The 16,716-nt window shown below is 42.7% G+C and overlaps 1 protein-coding gene across 5 annotated transcripts in view; it reads left to right on the top strand.

The window, feature by feature from the left end:
• The window catches only part of MPHOSPH9 (M-phase phosphoprotein 9), a 34,245-nt gene that overhangs the window by 16,411 nt on the left and 1,118 nt on the right, over positions 1-16,716 (top strand). For all 5 annotated transcript variants that reach the window (XM_075568319.1, XM_075568320.1, XM_075568321.1 and 2 more), the window contains 11 exons: positions 1,236-1,451; positions 2,000-2,047; positions 3,481-3,545; positions 3,852-3,953; positions 7,313-7,447; positions 8,407-8,579; positions 9,477-9,638; positions 11,199-11,319; positions 11,603-11,691; positions 13,049-13,215; positions 15,304-15,372. In XM_075568319.1, coding sequence (XP_075424434.1) covers positions 1,236-1,451; positions 2,000-2,047; positions 3,481-3,545; positions 3,852-3,953; positions 7,313-7,447; positions 8,407-8,579; positions 9,477-9,638; positions 11,199-11,319; positions 11,603-11,691; positions 13,049-13,215; positions 15,304-15,372 — 1,347 coding nt within the window. The remainder of the gene's footprint in view (positions 1-1,235; positions 1,452-1,999; positions 2,048-3,480; positions 3,546-3,851; positions 3,954-7,312; positions 7,448-8,406; positions 8,580-9,476; positions 9,639-11,198; positions 11,320-11,602; positions 11,692-13,048; positions 13,216-15,303; positions 15,373-16,716) is intronic.

Below are 16,716 nucleotides of genomic sequence, written 5' to 3'. Positions count from 1 at the left end.
TGTATGCTGGGTGATTAATGGTGAAAGACAGGGTTGCAGACCTAAGGCCGTGCGTATAGTGACGGCGACGTCGCCCAAAAACAAATGCATTGCCCCGCCACGTGCGCTTATAGTCAGCGCGACGGCGACAATTCGACGGAGCGACGTCGCGTCGCGAACTTTGGTAGCTGGCAATATTTGATTTTTCAAGGGCTATCGCCTCGTGACAGCCCCATAACCAATCAAATGCCAGTACGCCCGCGACGCTGCCGCAAAGCGAAATATAACTTTCTCTTGCGGCGACGGCTGACGCCCGTCGCGGGCACTATACGCGCGGCCTAAGGCATGTGAATGTGCTGACAAGTGATATTCTTTATTGGCTATATCTCTATATTTTTATTTATTTATTTATTTTCCTTGCAACTACTGTCAAAAGCATTTGGCGTGTTCCCCGGAGAGTACTCGCTTCACCTCCCGAGGACCCATGTGTTCATACAAGGTTAAAAGAAATGCTTGTGTTTAGGAGGCGTTGCCGCGTTCCTATAGATTATGGAAATTTGAATGGACGTGTGTGTGTGTATATATGTGTATATGTATGTATGCAGTGGTTGACAAATCACCAAAAAATCTACTCGCCACACAAAAAAATCTACTCGCCACCTAGTACCAAACGTGTGCTGCTTGGGCCAATATTTACTCGCCCGGGGGTTAAATCCACTCGCCCGGGGCGAGCAAATGTATAGGTTTGTCGAACACTGTATATATGTATGTATGTATGTATGTATATACAGGCATACCCCGGTTTAAGGACACTCACTTTAAGTACACTCGCGAGTAAGTACATATCGCTCAATAGGCAAACGGCAGCTCGCGCATGCGCCTGTCAGCACGTCCTGAACAGCAATACCGGCTCCCTACCTGTACCGAAGCTGTGCGCAAGCGGGGAGACTATAGAGCCTGTTACACATGCGTTATTTACATCAGTTCTGCACGTATATGACGATTGGCATACAGTACATACATCAATAAGTGGGGAAAAAGGTAGTGCTTCACTTTAAGTACATTTTCGCTTTACATACATGCTCCGGTCCCATTGCGTACGTTAATGCGGGATATATATATATATATATATATATATATATATATATATATATATATATATATATATATATATATATATATATATATATATATATATAACACACACACACACACCTTTTTTTAAAAATAGTAATTATTATGCCATGTTCTTGTAGACCGATTGTCGCGAGAGATTTCACGCCACAAACGGCACCGCCAAAGCTTTACAGGAACGCGTTGAGGAAATGCGCACACAAGGCAAAGAGAGGGAGAACGCCATCAGCAGATTACAGTCTAAACTGAAAGACGTCGGGGAAGCGTTTGAGAAAGCCGTCAGACTGTCGGGCGATAAAGATGCGAGAATACAACAGGAACACAAAATGTTTCAAGACGTAAGTCAGAATTAAATCTCATTTCTACATTTAATATAGATAAAACCCCAATCCAAGATGGTTTTTTCCCCTTCATTTTTTTTTAAATGTGGGATTAAAGCAGGAGGTCTCCGGAGCTGAACCCCATACATTTCAGCTACGGGGACCCCCTACTTCCGGAGATGCAGACCTCCTTAAGGGGTGCCGGCAGCTTCTCTGGGGTTCACTATATGGCTGCTTTTCTAATACCGTTCTGTAGGTTACAGAGGCCTCACGCGATCCCCCGGGATTTAATTTAAATGCCTTGTGGAAGATCACGGGTCCTCTGCAACCGCCCGCTCCCCCCTTTCCCCCCCCAAAAAAATCCCGCGCCCCCCAGTTTGAGCCCCCCTGTTTATAGATTAGTTCCCTTTTAAAAACCTCTTTATGATCTTGTTTTTTGCACAATACTAAAAGGTCCGATGTATCCCATAATCCTCTACACCCAGTGACCTTGTATCTTCCGTCAGCGGGATGTGAGCGTGGGCTCCAGGGAAATGCTGCAATGTGATTATCTCCCTGTTTTACAGCTTCTATCAGAATATGAGTCTCTTGGAAAGGAACACGAAAGAGTGAAGGTAAGAGAAAATATAATCTCTCCTGTTATGTCGGACCCAGTCACATCTTATTCTATGGAAAAGAATGGGACAGTACTCCCACAGCCAGTGCTGCAGCGCTGCTTGCACAATAGAATATAACATCCTTATTAATAATAAAGGTATCTGGCCAATCGGACAAAAGATGGCACATCATAAATACTCGGTCTGTAAGCAAAGCGGACTATTGTGCAGGCGAGGGGTAATAACTGGGGTGTGTACCGGAACCGCCAACCGCCCCAATAAGGAGCAACCCAGCTCACTCCAAAAGTAACCCCTCAGCCCCCACTGTACCTGCTGTCACGCTGAGACCCGCCTGCTCGTCTGCTCCGGAGGTGAATCCCCTGGTAAGAGGCGAGGGTGGCCGTGCTCTGTCTGCGTAGTAGAGGCGCGCGCTGCCAGCTGAGTCCGTCGTAGAAAAAAAGCGGTGCACAGCAAAACAGTACCAAACGCAGCTGGTAGAAAAAGGCTTGTTTTTAATGAAAAAACGGACACGCTTTACACAACCAAGCGCACTCTGACGCGTTTCATCCCGTTCGGGACTTTGTCAGAGTCTCTTCATTATAACGAGCCTTTTTCTACTAGCTGCGTTTGGTACTTTTTTTTGCTGTGCACCGCTTATTTCTTTTGGATTAATTCTTATTCTATAACTCCTTAGTAAAGTCTGTTTCCATTATTGTGCAATCGTAAAATGACACATTGTGTATCTTTAATTGCATGTAGTAATAATGTTACCTTCATGATACAACCATAAATATGTTAAAGGAGCAATGCAAGCAATATCCTAGGCGTGTGATTTATTTATTTTTAATAAATCAGTTCTGTAGTTAGATAATACTTACTGCATTTTTTATTTTTTTAAATTCAACTCTTAGTGCCATTTTTTATTAGTTTTAATACACTGAGCATCTTTTTGTTTCTACAGCAGGCTTTAGCACCTCCCCAGCAGTGCAAGATCTTTGCAACACTTTCCTGCATGTGATCATTTGTTGCCAATATTCCCAGTAGTTTGAGCTGCAAACTGTAACAATATATAATGTTACCGTAGTAATATAAAGATACATTGTAGCTGCTGAGTTACACTGACTGAAGGAGTGATTGAACAGAAAGGTCGGCCATTTAGTGTATCCTGGGTAGCAGGATCTTTGCTGATCGATCAAACGAGAACTAATCAATTTCAAAGTGCAGCTTGGATTCTTTTTTTTTTGTTATTTTTTAACATCTTTCTTAATGATACCTGTAAATTTGTATAATCTGATGAGGAAACAATAGTTGTGTACAGGACGTCTGCATATTCTGTGAGAGATGATTGGTTTTATGACAAGTCTGTTGCTAGTCAACGAATCAATGTCTGTTTTCAGCTCCCCTCTCTGTCTGCTTTGGCTTTAATTTGCTAAATTACCTTCTGTTTTCAGGATACGCTAAATATAACTGAGAACAAACTTTGTGATGCACAAACTGAAATTAATGAACTTAAAAGGTAATTTTCGTGTAAATAAATGTTCATCCCTTTTCACTGTTCAACCGGTTGGCAACGCACTTTTCTGCATTGGGATAATGGATGGGTTCAGATCATTTGTAAGAGCCACATTTTGTGTTTTTCACATTTGTCATTTCCAACATTTAAACATTGAACACTTCTGACGCCAGTTAGTAGCATCCATGTGCACTGGGGAAGTCTGTCCATACTACTGCTGTGTTTCTGAGGTCTGTGACCGCTCTTTTGCTTGACGTCAGTGGAAGAGAGGGGTTTTTACTTGTCACGGTTTTTTTTTTCTTGAACTAGAACAGTTTCCAAACTTGAAGCTCAGATCAAGCAAGTGGAGCATGAAAACATGATGAAACTTCGTCATATCGCTGAAGGTCAGCTATGGCAGTCGGGGGCCAAGTAAGTTGCAATATGCACGCTAACTGTTTCTACAAGCGATCCTTCCGCGAACAACACAGGAAGTATTCTGCTTCAGCAGCACTAGTTTCTTTTTTTTGTTTGCCTTCTATGCGTGACAATGTAAATCGGATATATAGCAGTACTGTTACTGGTATGGACAATGTAAATCGGATATATAGCAGTACTGTTACTGGTATGGACAATGTAAATCGGATATATACCAGTACTGTTACTGGTATGGACAATGTAAATCGGATATATAGCAGTACTGTTACTGGTATGGACAATGTAAATCGGATATATAGCAGTACTGTTACTGGTATGGACAATGTAAATCGGATATATAGCAGTACTGTTACTGGTATGGACAATGTAAACCGGATATATAGCAGTACTGTTACTGGTATGGACAATGTAAATCGGATATAGACCAGTACTCTTACTGGTATGGACAATGTAAACCGGATATAGACCAGTACTCTTACTGGTATGGACAATGTAAATCGGATATATACCAGTACTCTTACTGGTATGGACAATGTAAATTGGATATATAGCAGTACTCTTACTGGTATGGACAATGTAAATCGGATATATAGCAGTACTGTTACTGGTATGAACAATGTAAATCAGATATAGCAGTACTGTTACTGGTATGGACAATGTAAATCGGATATATAGCAGTACTGTTACTGGTATGGACAATGTAAATCGGATATATAGCAGTACTGTTACTGGTATGGACAATGTAAATCGGATATATAGCAGTACTGTTACTGGTATGGACAATGTAAATCAGATATAGCAGTACTGTTACTGGTATGGACAATGTAAATCGGATATATAGCAGTACTGTTACTGGTATGGACAATGTAAATCGGATATATAGCAGTACTGTTACTGGTATGGACAATGTAAATCAGATATAGCAGTACTGTTACTGGTATGGACAATGTAAATCGGATATATAGCAGTACTGTTACTGGCATGGACAATGTAAATCGGATATATAGCAGTACTGTTACTGGTATGGACAATGTAAATCGGATATATAGCAGTACTGTTACTGGTATGGACAATGTAAATCGGATATATAGCAGTACTGTTACTGGTATGGACAATGTAAATCAGATATATAGCAGTACTGTTACTGGTATGGACAATGTAAATCGGATATATAGCAGTACTGTTACTGGTATGGATAATGTAAATCGGATATAGAGCAGTACAGGCATACCCCGCATTAACGTACGCAATGGGACCGGAGCATGTATGTAAAGCGAAAATGTACTTAAAGGGAAGCACTATCTTTTTTCTACTTATCGATGGATGTACTGTACAGCAATCGTCATATACGTGCAGAACTGATGTAAATAACACATGTGTAACAGGCTCTATAGTCTCCCCGCTTGCGCACAGCTTCGGTACAGGTAGGGAGCCGGTTTTGCTGTTCATGACGTGCTGAAAGGCGCATGCGTGAGCTGCCGTTTGCCTATTGGGCGATATGTACTTACTCGCGAGTGTACTTAAAGTGAGTGTCCTTAAAGCGGGGTATGCCTGTACTGTTACTGGTATGGACAATGTAAATCGGATATATAGCAGTACTCTTACTGGTATGGACAATGTAAATCGGATATATAGCAGTACTGTTACTGGTATGGACAATGTAAATCGGATATATAGCAGTACTGTTACTGGTATGGACAATGTAAATCGGATATAGACCAGTACTGTTACTGGTATGGACAATGTAAATCGGATATATAGCAGTACTGTTACTGGTATGGACAATGTAAATCGGATATATACCAGTACTGTTACTGGTATGGACAATGTAAATCGGATATAGACCAGTACTGTTACTGGTATGGACAATGTAAATCAGATATAGCAGTACTGTTACTGGTATGGACAATGTAAATCGGATATATAGCAGTACTGTTACTGGTATGGACAATGTAAATCGGATATATAGCAGTACTGTTACTGGTATGGACAATGTAAATCGGATATATAGCAGTACTGTTACTGGTATGGACAATGTAAATCGGATATAAACAAGTACTGTTACTGGTATGGACAATGTAAATCGGATATAGACCAGTACTGTTACTGGTATGGACAATGTAAATCGGATATATAGCAGTACTGTTACTGGTATGGACAATGTAAATCGGATATAGACCAGTACTGTTACTGGTATGGACAATGTAAATCAGATATAGCAGTACTGTTACTGGTATGGACAATGTAAATCGGATATATAGCAGTACTGTTACTGGTATGGACAATGTAAATCGGATATATAGCAGTACTGTTACTGGTATGGACAATGTAAATCAGATATAGACCAGTACTGTTACTGGTATGTGTGTGTATGCTGCATAATACCAGAGGTGGGCAAACATATAAAACCTTTAGGAGCCAGACAGAACTTTGAAGCCCTTGTGTGTTAGTGTGCATCTGTGACACACACTCTGACACTGACACACTGACCGAACTGCACCCCCCGCACCCCAGCCACGCTGTCAGAAGTGAGTGAGTCCCACTGACTCAAACAAAACCGTTACAAGAGCCATGTGGCTTGGGGCGTTGGCTCTCCACAGGTCGTGTACCACATCTGAATATGAGTTGAATCGTTTTTTTTGTTTTTGTTTTTTTCACGTTTAACTGATGATGGATAAAATAAATATAAATATGAATGTTTTTTTGTTTGCAGAAATGCAGTGAGGAGTAGTGTGACAAACGATTTTGATACTGACGCACACATACCCTCCTCCCCTCATTCCCGGCCACACTGTCAGTATTGGGAGCAGGGAATCCTGGAGCGCTGCGCCTCGCTCCCTTTCTCGCCTCTTGCGTTTCGCTCCTACCCGCTCCGATCTCTTTCCCCTTCCTCCCCCTGCAAGCCAAAGGGGCACAGCTATGACCGGCCAGTCAGTCACCGCCGCAGCAGCTAACAGTGAGGCCCAATCCTGTTTTTCGGTCACTCTAGGAAAGCACGATTGCAGGTCGTGACAGTGACTGACCAGTCGGTCTGCGCAGCACTGCGGCGGCACAGGCGCCAGAGGCAAACTTTAATCAGGCACCAAAAACATAGATTGTAAGCTCTGCAGGGCAGGGACTGTCTCCAAAATGTCTCTGTAAAGCGCTACGTAAAACTAGCAGCGCTATACAAGAACATGCTATTATTATTATTATTATTATTATCACCTGGGCGATCAGGCACCCAGGATTATCCATTCCTGAGAGAGATCTAGAGATTTGTGTAATCCTGTTGAGGTAACATGTTTACGTAACTTGTCGTTAGTTTTTTTTTTTTTTTTTTTTTAAAGTCCTTAAACTTTTCACCCTTCTAGTAACTTCCGTACAGTGGATGTGGTCAAGCGGAAGTGTCTCACCCCAGCCGAGTGCTCAATCTTCACTGGTCAGCCTCTGGATAACAAAGCAAGGGAAGCGGATAACATGCAGGAGGCGGCGTATGTGCCGAACAGGTGAGCCGGCCGCAAGGAAAGGAATTCTCGCGTAATGATCGCTCGCCCCCCGGGGAGATGATCTGTAAGCTGAGAGAGAGAGAGAGAGAGAGTGCAGATCTATTGCAACAAAGATGCACATGGAAGTCAGTGGAACGTTACGAGTAATGGTGTCAGATTGGCACTCTTTAGTTAGTGAGTTACCCCCTTTTCTTTCTATGGGGCACATGAATGATGTGTTAACCCGTAAACGCCAGAATTTGTGTGATAACTCGTAGCGGCATGTCCCCCTATAACCTGCATTCAGTATGCGGTGCAGTTGCTTCTTGCCAGAGTTCTTAGTCTCATTCATTTTGATGAGTGTCAAGCGGATTCACAGCATACTGAATAAGATGCGCGTGTGTGCGTGTACATGTATATACTTTTGTATACATATAGACACAGGCACAAAAAACATACCGAGCCTGGAACACACACGGCCTTTACTACTGTATATCACTTTGCTTTTCCGTATATCATCCAAATTGTTTTGCTGCAGCCACTGAATTGGAGGATGGTTTAATAAAGCCGCAATCTCGCATTGAATCCTGTGTCCGTTTAACTGAAAGTTAATATCTTTCCCCCCTGAGCATGTCCAGCTTTGTATTTTGTTTTTGAAGCATTAAAATACTCCCCCAAAATACTATTTTCTTAATCTCTGGCCTCTGAGGTTACCATGCTAACCTTTTAGACTGCACTGAACTCTGGGGGAAAAGCTCCATTTTAACCCCTCGGACACATATTTCAAAAGCTTGTATCTCCTGAACGGAGCATCCTATTTTTAAATATATAACACCGCGTTGGTAGAGATCTCTTTAAAGTAAAAAAAACACACAAAAAACGTGGCGATCATAGTGTGTGCAGCTGCTTTTAACTGGCCCTAGCAGAATGCAGTAGGAAATATATGCTTCTTATATGGCATTTTGCAAATCTTATTTAAGGTACCATTCTCCTCCAGAAAGGGATCCTTCACATGACACGTTAGCAACAAAGCTGAAGAGACAAGATGGCGGAAGTCGGGACAGCCCAATTATAAAAGCCATGAGAGATTTCGAAGACAAAAAAGCATCGGAAAGTTGGGGCACGGAAACTGAAAAAGAAAATGCTGCTTATAGTAAGTCTGCTTGAATTGGGTTTCTTTTCACTTTCACATCAGCCATAAGAGTAAAGTGAACTTGTGACAAGATTCTGTGCTTTTATCCTTTTTTTAGTTTTGCTCAGCAGAAGGGTCTGTCCTATTTCTCAGACTAGCAAATGAATAATTGATGATATCAGTGATTTATGTAAATAAGAAAAGTTCAAACATAGGTTGGCGTATTGAGAGCTCACGACTAAATGTATTTCAATATACAATAACCAATAGAACCTCCGTCGAGCACTAACATATTGGTATAAATATGAATGTTATTGTTGCACCGCAAGCTGTCTGTGCTACTGTATCTCCCTACCATTCTGAGTTGGTGATAAATGATTATAAAACATGTCCAGGTTAGATAGCACAGGGATGTAGCTTGCTAGTTTTTATTACGGCTTAGTAACTCCAGGTTCAAAGAAATGGTCTTAAAAAGACTGTAAACGCAACTGGGGTTGGGAAAAATAAATAAATATATACGTGTGTGTGTGTTTATATAATATATGGAAGTACAGTTAATTAGTATAATTAGTAGTACAGAATGAAGTGGTAAGGAATGCACTCGCACAATTAGTTCATAGCAGTAAGGTATTTTTGTATATAAAAATAAATGTATACAATGAAAAATCCTCTCCCCGAGCGAGCATGTGAAGGTGGCTTAATTTGGCTGTGGGTATACGAGATGGTGCCAGGGGGACTCATCCAGGCAGGGGGATCTCGCCAGCGTCCTCATGGCTCCTTCACGCGTCCGCTAACGTAAACTGTGTGTTCCGAGCTGGATACTGGCGCGCTGCCTTTCCCAGGAACTCCGCCCTACGCGTTTCGCAGATCCAGTTTCACTTTTCCATATTTTCAATGTTCTATGTTTGTGCCCTGCAGAACTGTCCAGTCGGAGGGAAAGCATTGGGTTTGTTCACCGCTGGAGTCCTCGCGGGTCTCCTGAGAAACACAGAGATCGCCAAAGACGACTGAACTCTCCTAGTCCAAGGTCTTCGTCCCTTCCACCTTCCAACAGGAAGCCAACCTCCGTAACCACTCCAAGTGAGGATGTTGGAGGCATTATTTATTGTTTTGAGCACCTTTTGTGGCCAGGGATGCGTTGTCCTTCTCTGCGTATGATGTATTAGATCCAGTCTTTCTTTCTTCGTTGTTTTCTCGATGTACCCTGACTGCTTTTATATAGAAATAATAGGAGAAAACTGGAACTAGCACTGCAAGGAATCCGGACTGGAGCCAGGGTTGAAATAAAGGCAAATTTATTTCAGGCATGATGCCTCAAGACATATAACAAACATCAGGCTCCTCTGATGCGTTTCTTGCCGACAGGCCCTTTATCGCCTTTATTTTAACCCTGCCTCCAGTCCGGATTCCTTGCAGTGCTCGTTCCAGTTTCCTCCTATTGTTGCTGCTTACCTTGGGAGCGAAGCACGCCATACGAGACATACGATCACAGTAGTGAGTATACTACCTACCAATCAAGTATCTATACTGTTACAAGTGGCCAGTGGGTATACAGGATTCTATCCAGTGTTTTCAGAACAGGAGGATTACATAGGTGGAGGGTAAGGGATTGATGTGCATATTCAGGGGTTGCCCTTCATCATTGGGCAGTATTCTCATTCCCCTGACTCCCCCCTCCTCCATCCCACACATGGAGTCGACACTGTAACCTGTCTATCTACACCACATCATATAGTGCCACGGAACAGCTTTTACAGGATTATTTATGGTCCGTCTCTACTATCTCTTTGATTTTGCCCCATGGTTGATTACATTATCCACAGGAATTTTAGTAGCACCCGGGGGGGATTGTCCCCATTTCACAATTATATAGAAATAAGGCCAGATGATCAAAACAGGAGTTGATAATTTGGTCGTCTTATTCTTAAAAACCCCAAAGCTGCTTTCTCCCTAGAAAATGCATTTTGCCCCAACATACATATTCCATGCAGGCTATTCTTCTGTGGTTCTGACATCTGATGGCTGTTACCCACTGTAACACCGAACTGAATAAATTATTCCCTATTGGACTTTGAAATGGGGTGGAGGTGATACCGGTCAACATCACGTACAGATAACGGCTCCACCTTTCTTAAAAGACATCTCTCTAACGCAGCGTATGGGCAGCCCCGCTGGCTGACACTATACATCTCCGATGCACTGACTGTGGCCCCTTGCAGACGCACTTCCCAGAACACCCTCCTACTGTCTCTAAGTTCTCCCCACTTAGATTGTAAGCTCTTCGGGGCAGGCATTTCTTTTCCTATTGTTTTATGTCTGAAGCGCTTATACCCATTATGTTATAATATTATGTCACGAGAATTACTGCTGTAAAGCGCTATATGTATATATAATTTTCTCATTTAGGGTGAACAATATGAATTTGTTCACCCTTCCTTCTGTTCTTTGGGTTTGCCTGCAGAACATATCAGTGAGCCCAATCTAGGTTTACTTGTTGGTGATGGCAATATCCTAAAGTTTGTTGATACCAATTGGCAAATCGGGCTGTAATCTTTTGGCTATCCTATATATAGTGGTATATAGCAGGGTATTGAGGCCTGCGATCTGCTTGCAGTAAACGCAGAGCTTTCTGTTTTGCAGCAAAGCGAGAGTTGATGCTGGCGCCGATGTCTGTGAAATACAGTCCAAAACGTTCGCCAAGGGAGAATTTATCCCCAGGGTTCAGTCAATTACAGCGCAATGAGGAGAATACAGTGACAAGGTGAGACTTTAATCAATCGGGAGTCCTTTCACTATAATATTGATTTGGGGAATTTTACGTCATAACCCAAATCTTGGTAAAGATTTGGCAAGGGGTGTGGTATTTCTGCTTTTCTGTTGCATTAATAAATGCAGCTGTACAGTTCTTTTTGGTTTTGTATAGTTTTCCGAATGGCATGTAATGGAGTTGCATGTTGCATGTTGCATGTTTGCAGTGGATGAGGGATTCTGATGGATCAGACTTTGCTGTATTTTACTTAATTTAAAAAATATATATATTCTAGGTTTGATGTCGTTTGGGATGATCCACCTACATTTAAAGACCCCTCTCCAAGAAAGAGACTTCAGTTCACGTCGCATGAAGACCCAGAGGGTAATCAAATGTGTTCTGCTTTCGCGTGCGCAGAATTCCACAAGGAACGTGCGTGCACGTGTGCGTGTGTGTGTTTCACAATAGTAATTGGTACAACAAAATCCCATCATGAGGTGTAATACATAAAGGGAATAAGAGCTTCAAACACCAATTAAACCTTACGATCAGACGTGCACCCTGCCCCGGAGAGCTTACAATCTACCGGATAACCTTTTGTGCAAAGCCGCCCTTTGACTTGCTCTTGTTTCTTGTGTGGCCTACATTACAATACAGTGTAGTAATGACACGCACATGTAACTTAGGCTGCGGCCACGCTGCCGCTGAGCGCGCTCATGCTTGAGAGCAGTGACGTCACTCGCTGTCCTGCAATACTGCCTCTCTCCCCCCCATTGGTCAGAGCAGGGTCATGTGACTGCTCTGTGCTCCAAAATCAAATCGAACTGTCTCCCCAAGCACCAAGCTTGGGGACCTTACGTGCGCGCTGCGTGAGCGGGGACGCAAGGATTATTATATTGCAGTAAGTAAACTGCAGGCGCCGCGCTCTCAATGCCAGCGTGGACGCAGCCTTGGACAAAGCTGCAGGGAAAACAATTGCATTTTCTTGTTTTCTCCATCACTTTAAGAATTGTTTTTGTACATCTGAAAAGTAAAACGTGAGCATGTGATCTCCATCACATACCTTATTCTATAGTTTACCACCAATTAAAGCAGCAATTCTGCTTTCCCCTCTTTAAAAAAATAGTTTTATATAGGAATGAAGCAGGGGGTCTCCAGAGCTTAACTGTGTTAACTTCAGCTCCGGAGACCCTCTACTTCCCAAGATACTATACCCCCGTAGGGGGTGCCGGTAGGAGCTCTAGCCGTGCTATGTGGGGCTATTGAAATGGCGGATTTAAAGCTCCCGCATCACGTGGGCCAATAGGAAGCTGGGTCGTCATCACTTGCGGAATCCTATTGGCTCGTGTGACCTGGACATTTAAACCTGCGGAGCTTCTCCTGGCATCAGATACAGAGGTAAATATCTCTGGGAGCGGTCCAATGTGGTTCAGTTCCGGTGACCCCATTTTTGGGGGGGCATCTGCTCTCTCTCTTTTTTTTTTTTTTTTTTTTAATTATATATCTTTCTAAAACAACCAATATTTTGCTTTTGATTCTTGGCTGTTATCCTTGTACAATCCCTGCATACCCATTACTATTGTATAAATCCCGTATGAAGTGCGGTCCGAATGGAACTTCTGGAACATGCGGGTTCTCTAACGTCTTTGTGGGACGATGTTAATGTTCCGCGTCGTCATCGTTCTGTGTGGTAGAGAAAGCCGCATCAAACAAAGTCTTTCTATTTGCCCTGTTCCTACAGTCAGGAAGAGTTTTCTTAGCCCGGGGACCCCTCCCGGGCGCAGTAAAGACCCGCTGGCTCCTTTTCTAGTAACGCCCTACGAGACCGAATTCACATTCAGAGAAAGGAGGAAGAAAATCGCTGATACCGAGAAGCTTTTCGATGAACTAATACATGAAAAACAGCAGGTAACTTTTTATATTCATTTCTTTCTTTGTAAATCAACACGTACAGTATGTATTAGGCTTGTGTGGTGGTTTTTTATATAGGAAAGGAAATGGTTTGTTTCCCACAACTAAACATGTCAAATATTTCACTGTTCTAAAGTAACCCAGTAAAGGAACGGTCATGTAACCATGGGGCGCTCAACTCCAATCCTCAAACGCGCCCCACTCCCCCCCCCAACAGGTCAGGTTTTTAGGATATCCCTGCTTCAGCACAGGTGGCTCAATCAGAGGCTCATTCTTCGACTGAGCCTCTGATTGAACCACCTGTGCTGAAGCTGGGATATCCTGAAAACCTGACCTGTTGGAGGGGGAGCTTGAGTGCTGGAGTTGAGCACCCCTTATTTAAGCCACTCATTTTATTGAATGTGCACCATGCATCTTCAGCAGATGTCTTGTGTTAATTGTTGGTGTGAAAAGAAATCTTTAGGCAGTCCAAGCAGCACTTGCAAAAAATATAAAAATGTATATATTAATATATGCAGCCTTAGATTACCTTAGTTGAAAACAAATGACCTAAAATGCTGAACGACTTGTTCTCCCGTAATCGATAAGCATAGATGCTGTTTCCAGGGTTCACTAAATGGCTGCCTTCCACTTTAAATCAAGCCTTCAGTTTGTGTAACTCAGCAGCTACAATGTATCCTTGTAATACTACAGTGTCAAAGCTTAGAAATAAGATCAATGAGTCAAATACAGGGTTCAAAACGTAACACATGAGTTTATCTGTACCAAGGCACAATTTGGGAGACAAGAATTCAGAAAGAACTCAAGCCTCTGAAAACATATTGCTTAGTATCACATTTTTATACATTTCAAAATGAGTAATACACCCCTTAAGGGGGCTGGCTTACAGATAAGTGATGATATGATGACATGCAAAAATATATTAGTTGATACATATATATGCTTTACATTACTATATTCTTATCGATAATTTACCATAATGTGGGCCTCCCAACCCTGTGACATAAGGGAGTTACTGTGTCCAGCCCTGTATGTATGCTGTGGCTGTCAGATAAGAAAGAACTCAGATCAGCAGGAATGTCTAATCGCTTACGAATGCTATTTCAATTCTTGCCTGCCTTGTAGGAATTAAAAAGGGTTAGTTATATCTAGGAGCGATACTCTGCAGATTCAAACATTCACAGTTCATTCATTCATTCACGAATGAGACAAATATACATTCATATAGCAAACACTCAGAAAATGGTGGTTTAGGCCAAAATGGAGGTGATGATAGCCACTCACATTATCTCAATCTTCACAACAGTAACATATATTGTTACAGTTTGGAACTCAAACTGCTGGAAACATTTGCAACAAATTATCACAAACAGGAAAGTGTTGCACATATCTTGCACCGCTGGGGAGGTGGGATAAAGCCTGCTATAGAAATCAAAGGATGCTCAGTGTATTAAAACTCATTAAAAATGGTATTAAGAGTAGAATTTGGAGAGAAAAATAATGCAGTAAGTATTATCTAATACTACAGAACTCATTTATTAAAAAACACGTGTGATATTACATGGACTGAACCTTTAACATTATCTCTGCATGTTCGGTTAGAAATGGCAACATTGTATTCATGGTTTCTTCTCCTTATTTAACACCTAATTATGTTTTTGACATTAAATGTTAAGGCCTCGTTCAGGGTGCCAGAGACAGGAGTTGGAGGGCGGGAGGGCGGCAGTCTGCTGGGCGATGTGTGTTCATCCCCAGCAGACGTTTTCAGGGGGCGGGGAGGGGGCTACAGACCTGAGGTTAGGGATCCAAGTTGCAGTCTGGAAATCATTCTCAAGAATGATTTCATTGGCTGCCGAGGTCCCAGTGACGCTGCTGCAGCCTCAAAAAACGATTTTTTTGTTTAGTGAAACTGTAGCCAGCGTCAACTCCGGGCTTCGGAGACAGGGCAGCTGCTACCCTGACAACCGGTATTCAATTTGAATACATTGTGTCCCACGGCAGCTCGCACGGCAGCACGCCCTCCCTCCGAAGCCTGCACCCAGAACGAGGCCTAAGTAGTAAGTGTGACGTGTTTTATGCCAACAGATCGAAGCTGCTCTCAGTCGTGTGCCCTGTCCCGGCGGAAGATCGAGCTTGCAAAGTAGAGTAGAAAAGGTAACCCGTTTTCTAGTGTTTCGCTCGTTTTGTTTGTTTGTGTAGGTAAAGTGAATAGCCTTGGACTCGTGTCCTTCTTGTCTTGTAACCTTGGACTCGTGTCCTTCTTGTCTTGTAACCTTGGACTCGTGTCCTTCTTGTCTTGTAACCTTGGACTCGTGTCCTTCTTGTCTTGTAACCTTGGACTCGTGTCCTTGTCTTGTAACCTTGGACTTGTGTCCTTCTTGTCTTGTAACCTTGGACTCGTGTCCTTCTTGTCTTGTAACCTTGGACTTGTGTCCTTCTTGTCTTGTAACCTTGGACTTGTGTCCTTCTTGTCTTGTAACCTGGGACTTGTGTCCTTCTTGTCTTGTAACCTTGGACTTGTGTCCTTCTTGTCTTGTAACCTTGGACTTGTGTCCTTCTTGTCTTGTAACCTTGTGCTTTGTGGAGCTCTGACTTTCGATTTCAAAACACTGTAGCAGGAACCCTCTGGTTCTTCTGTGTTTGTTCCCCTTCTGGAATCTCTTTGCTGGCTTCCCCCAAAATTCACTGTTAACTACCAAATTCTGCTTCTTGGGGTCCTGGTTTGGCATTCCTCTTCCTCTGTTTAAAGGAGTATTACCCCCTTTTTGTTGGGGTGTGTGGTGTGTGTGTTTATTGATTTTATTTATATATATATATATTTACATGATGTGGGGCAGGTGGTCTCATCTGAGCCAAAGCTCATTATTTTCAGCACACAGATACCCAGTAAGCTCGTATAAACCCCCAAAATTACGTGTGTGTCAAAAGACACTTTCCAAATGTACATGTCTTTTCATGCAGCTGGTTGTGACAGATCCAATGCAGATAATTGGAAACTGGGGGGCAGGGGGCGAGAAACATTCTAAGGGGGGTATCCGACCCGAGCCCCGCGCTCTTCCCCACAACGTTTAAACTGATTGCCGGGGGAGAGCGCGGCGCCTCTGTAACTACCTCGTACCTTCTCTCCAGCATCTTCTCATAGCAACGTCGCAGATAAGAGGGCGGGGGGGGGGGCGCGACTTAAATACTTTGCACCCCCCTGCTCTAGTATATTTTTATATTATGACCATATTGTGTGTGTGTGTGTGTGTGTGTGTGTGTGTGTATGTGTATATGTGTATATGTGTATATATGTATATATATATATATATATATATATTTCCCAGCACATTATATAACTGTTGTCTAAGTGCAGCAAATGGGGAACAGAGGGCCACGCATACCAATTTGGCAAGTATCATGTTTTGAACCCGAAACCAGTTCCTTACATCCCCATGCTGCTTAGGGAAGGTAGGGATATTGAATGAAAAATTGACCGTCCATATGTAGCCCGGCTGC

This window comes from Ascaphus truei, chromosome 13 (genome assembly GCF_040206685.1).
Source record: "Ascaphus truei isolate aAscTru1 chromosome 13, aAscTru1.hap1, whole genome shotgun sequence".
In the NCBI taxonomy this organism is placed as follows: Eukaryota; Metazoa; Chordata; class Amphibia; order Anura; family Ascaphidae; genus Ascaphus; species Ascaphus truei.
This window is presented reverse-complemented; position numbering and strand designations above follow the sequence as displayed.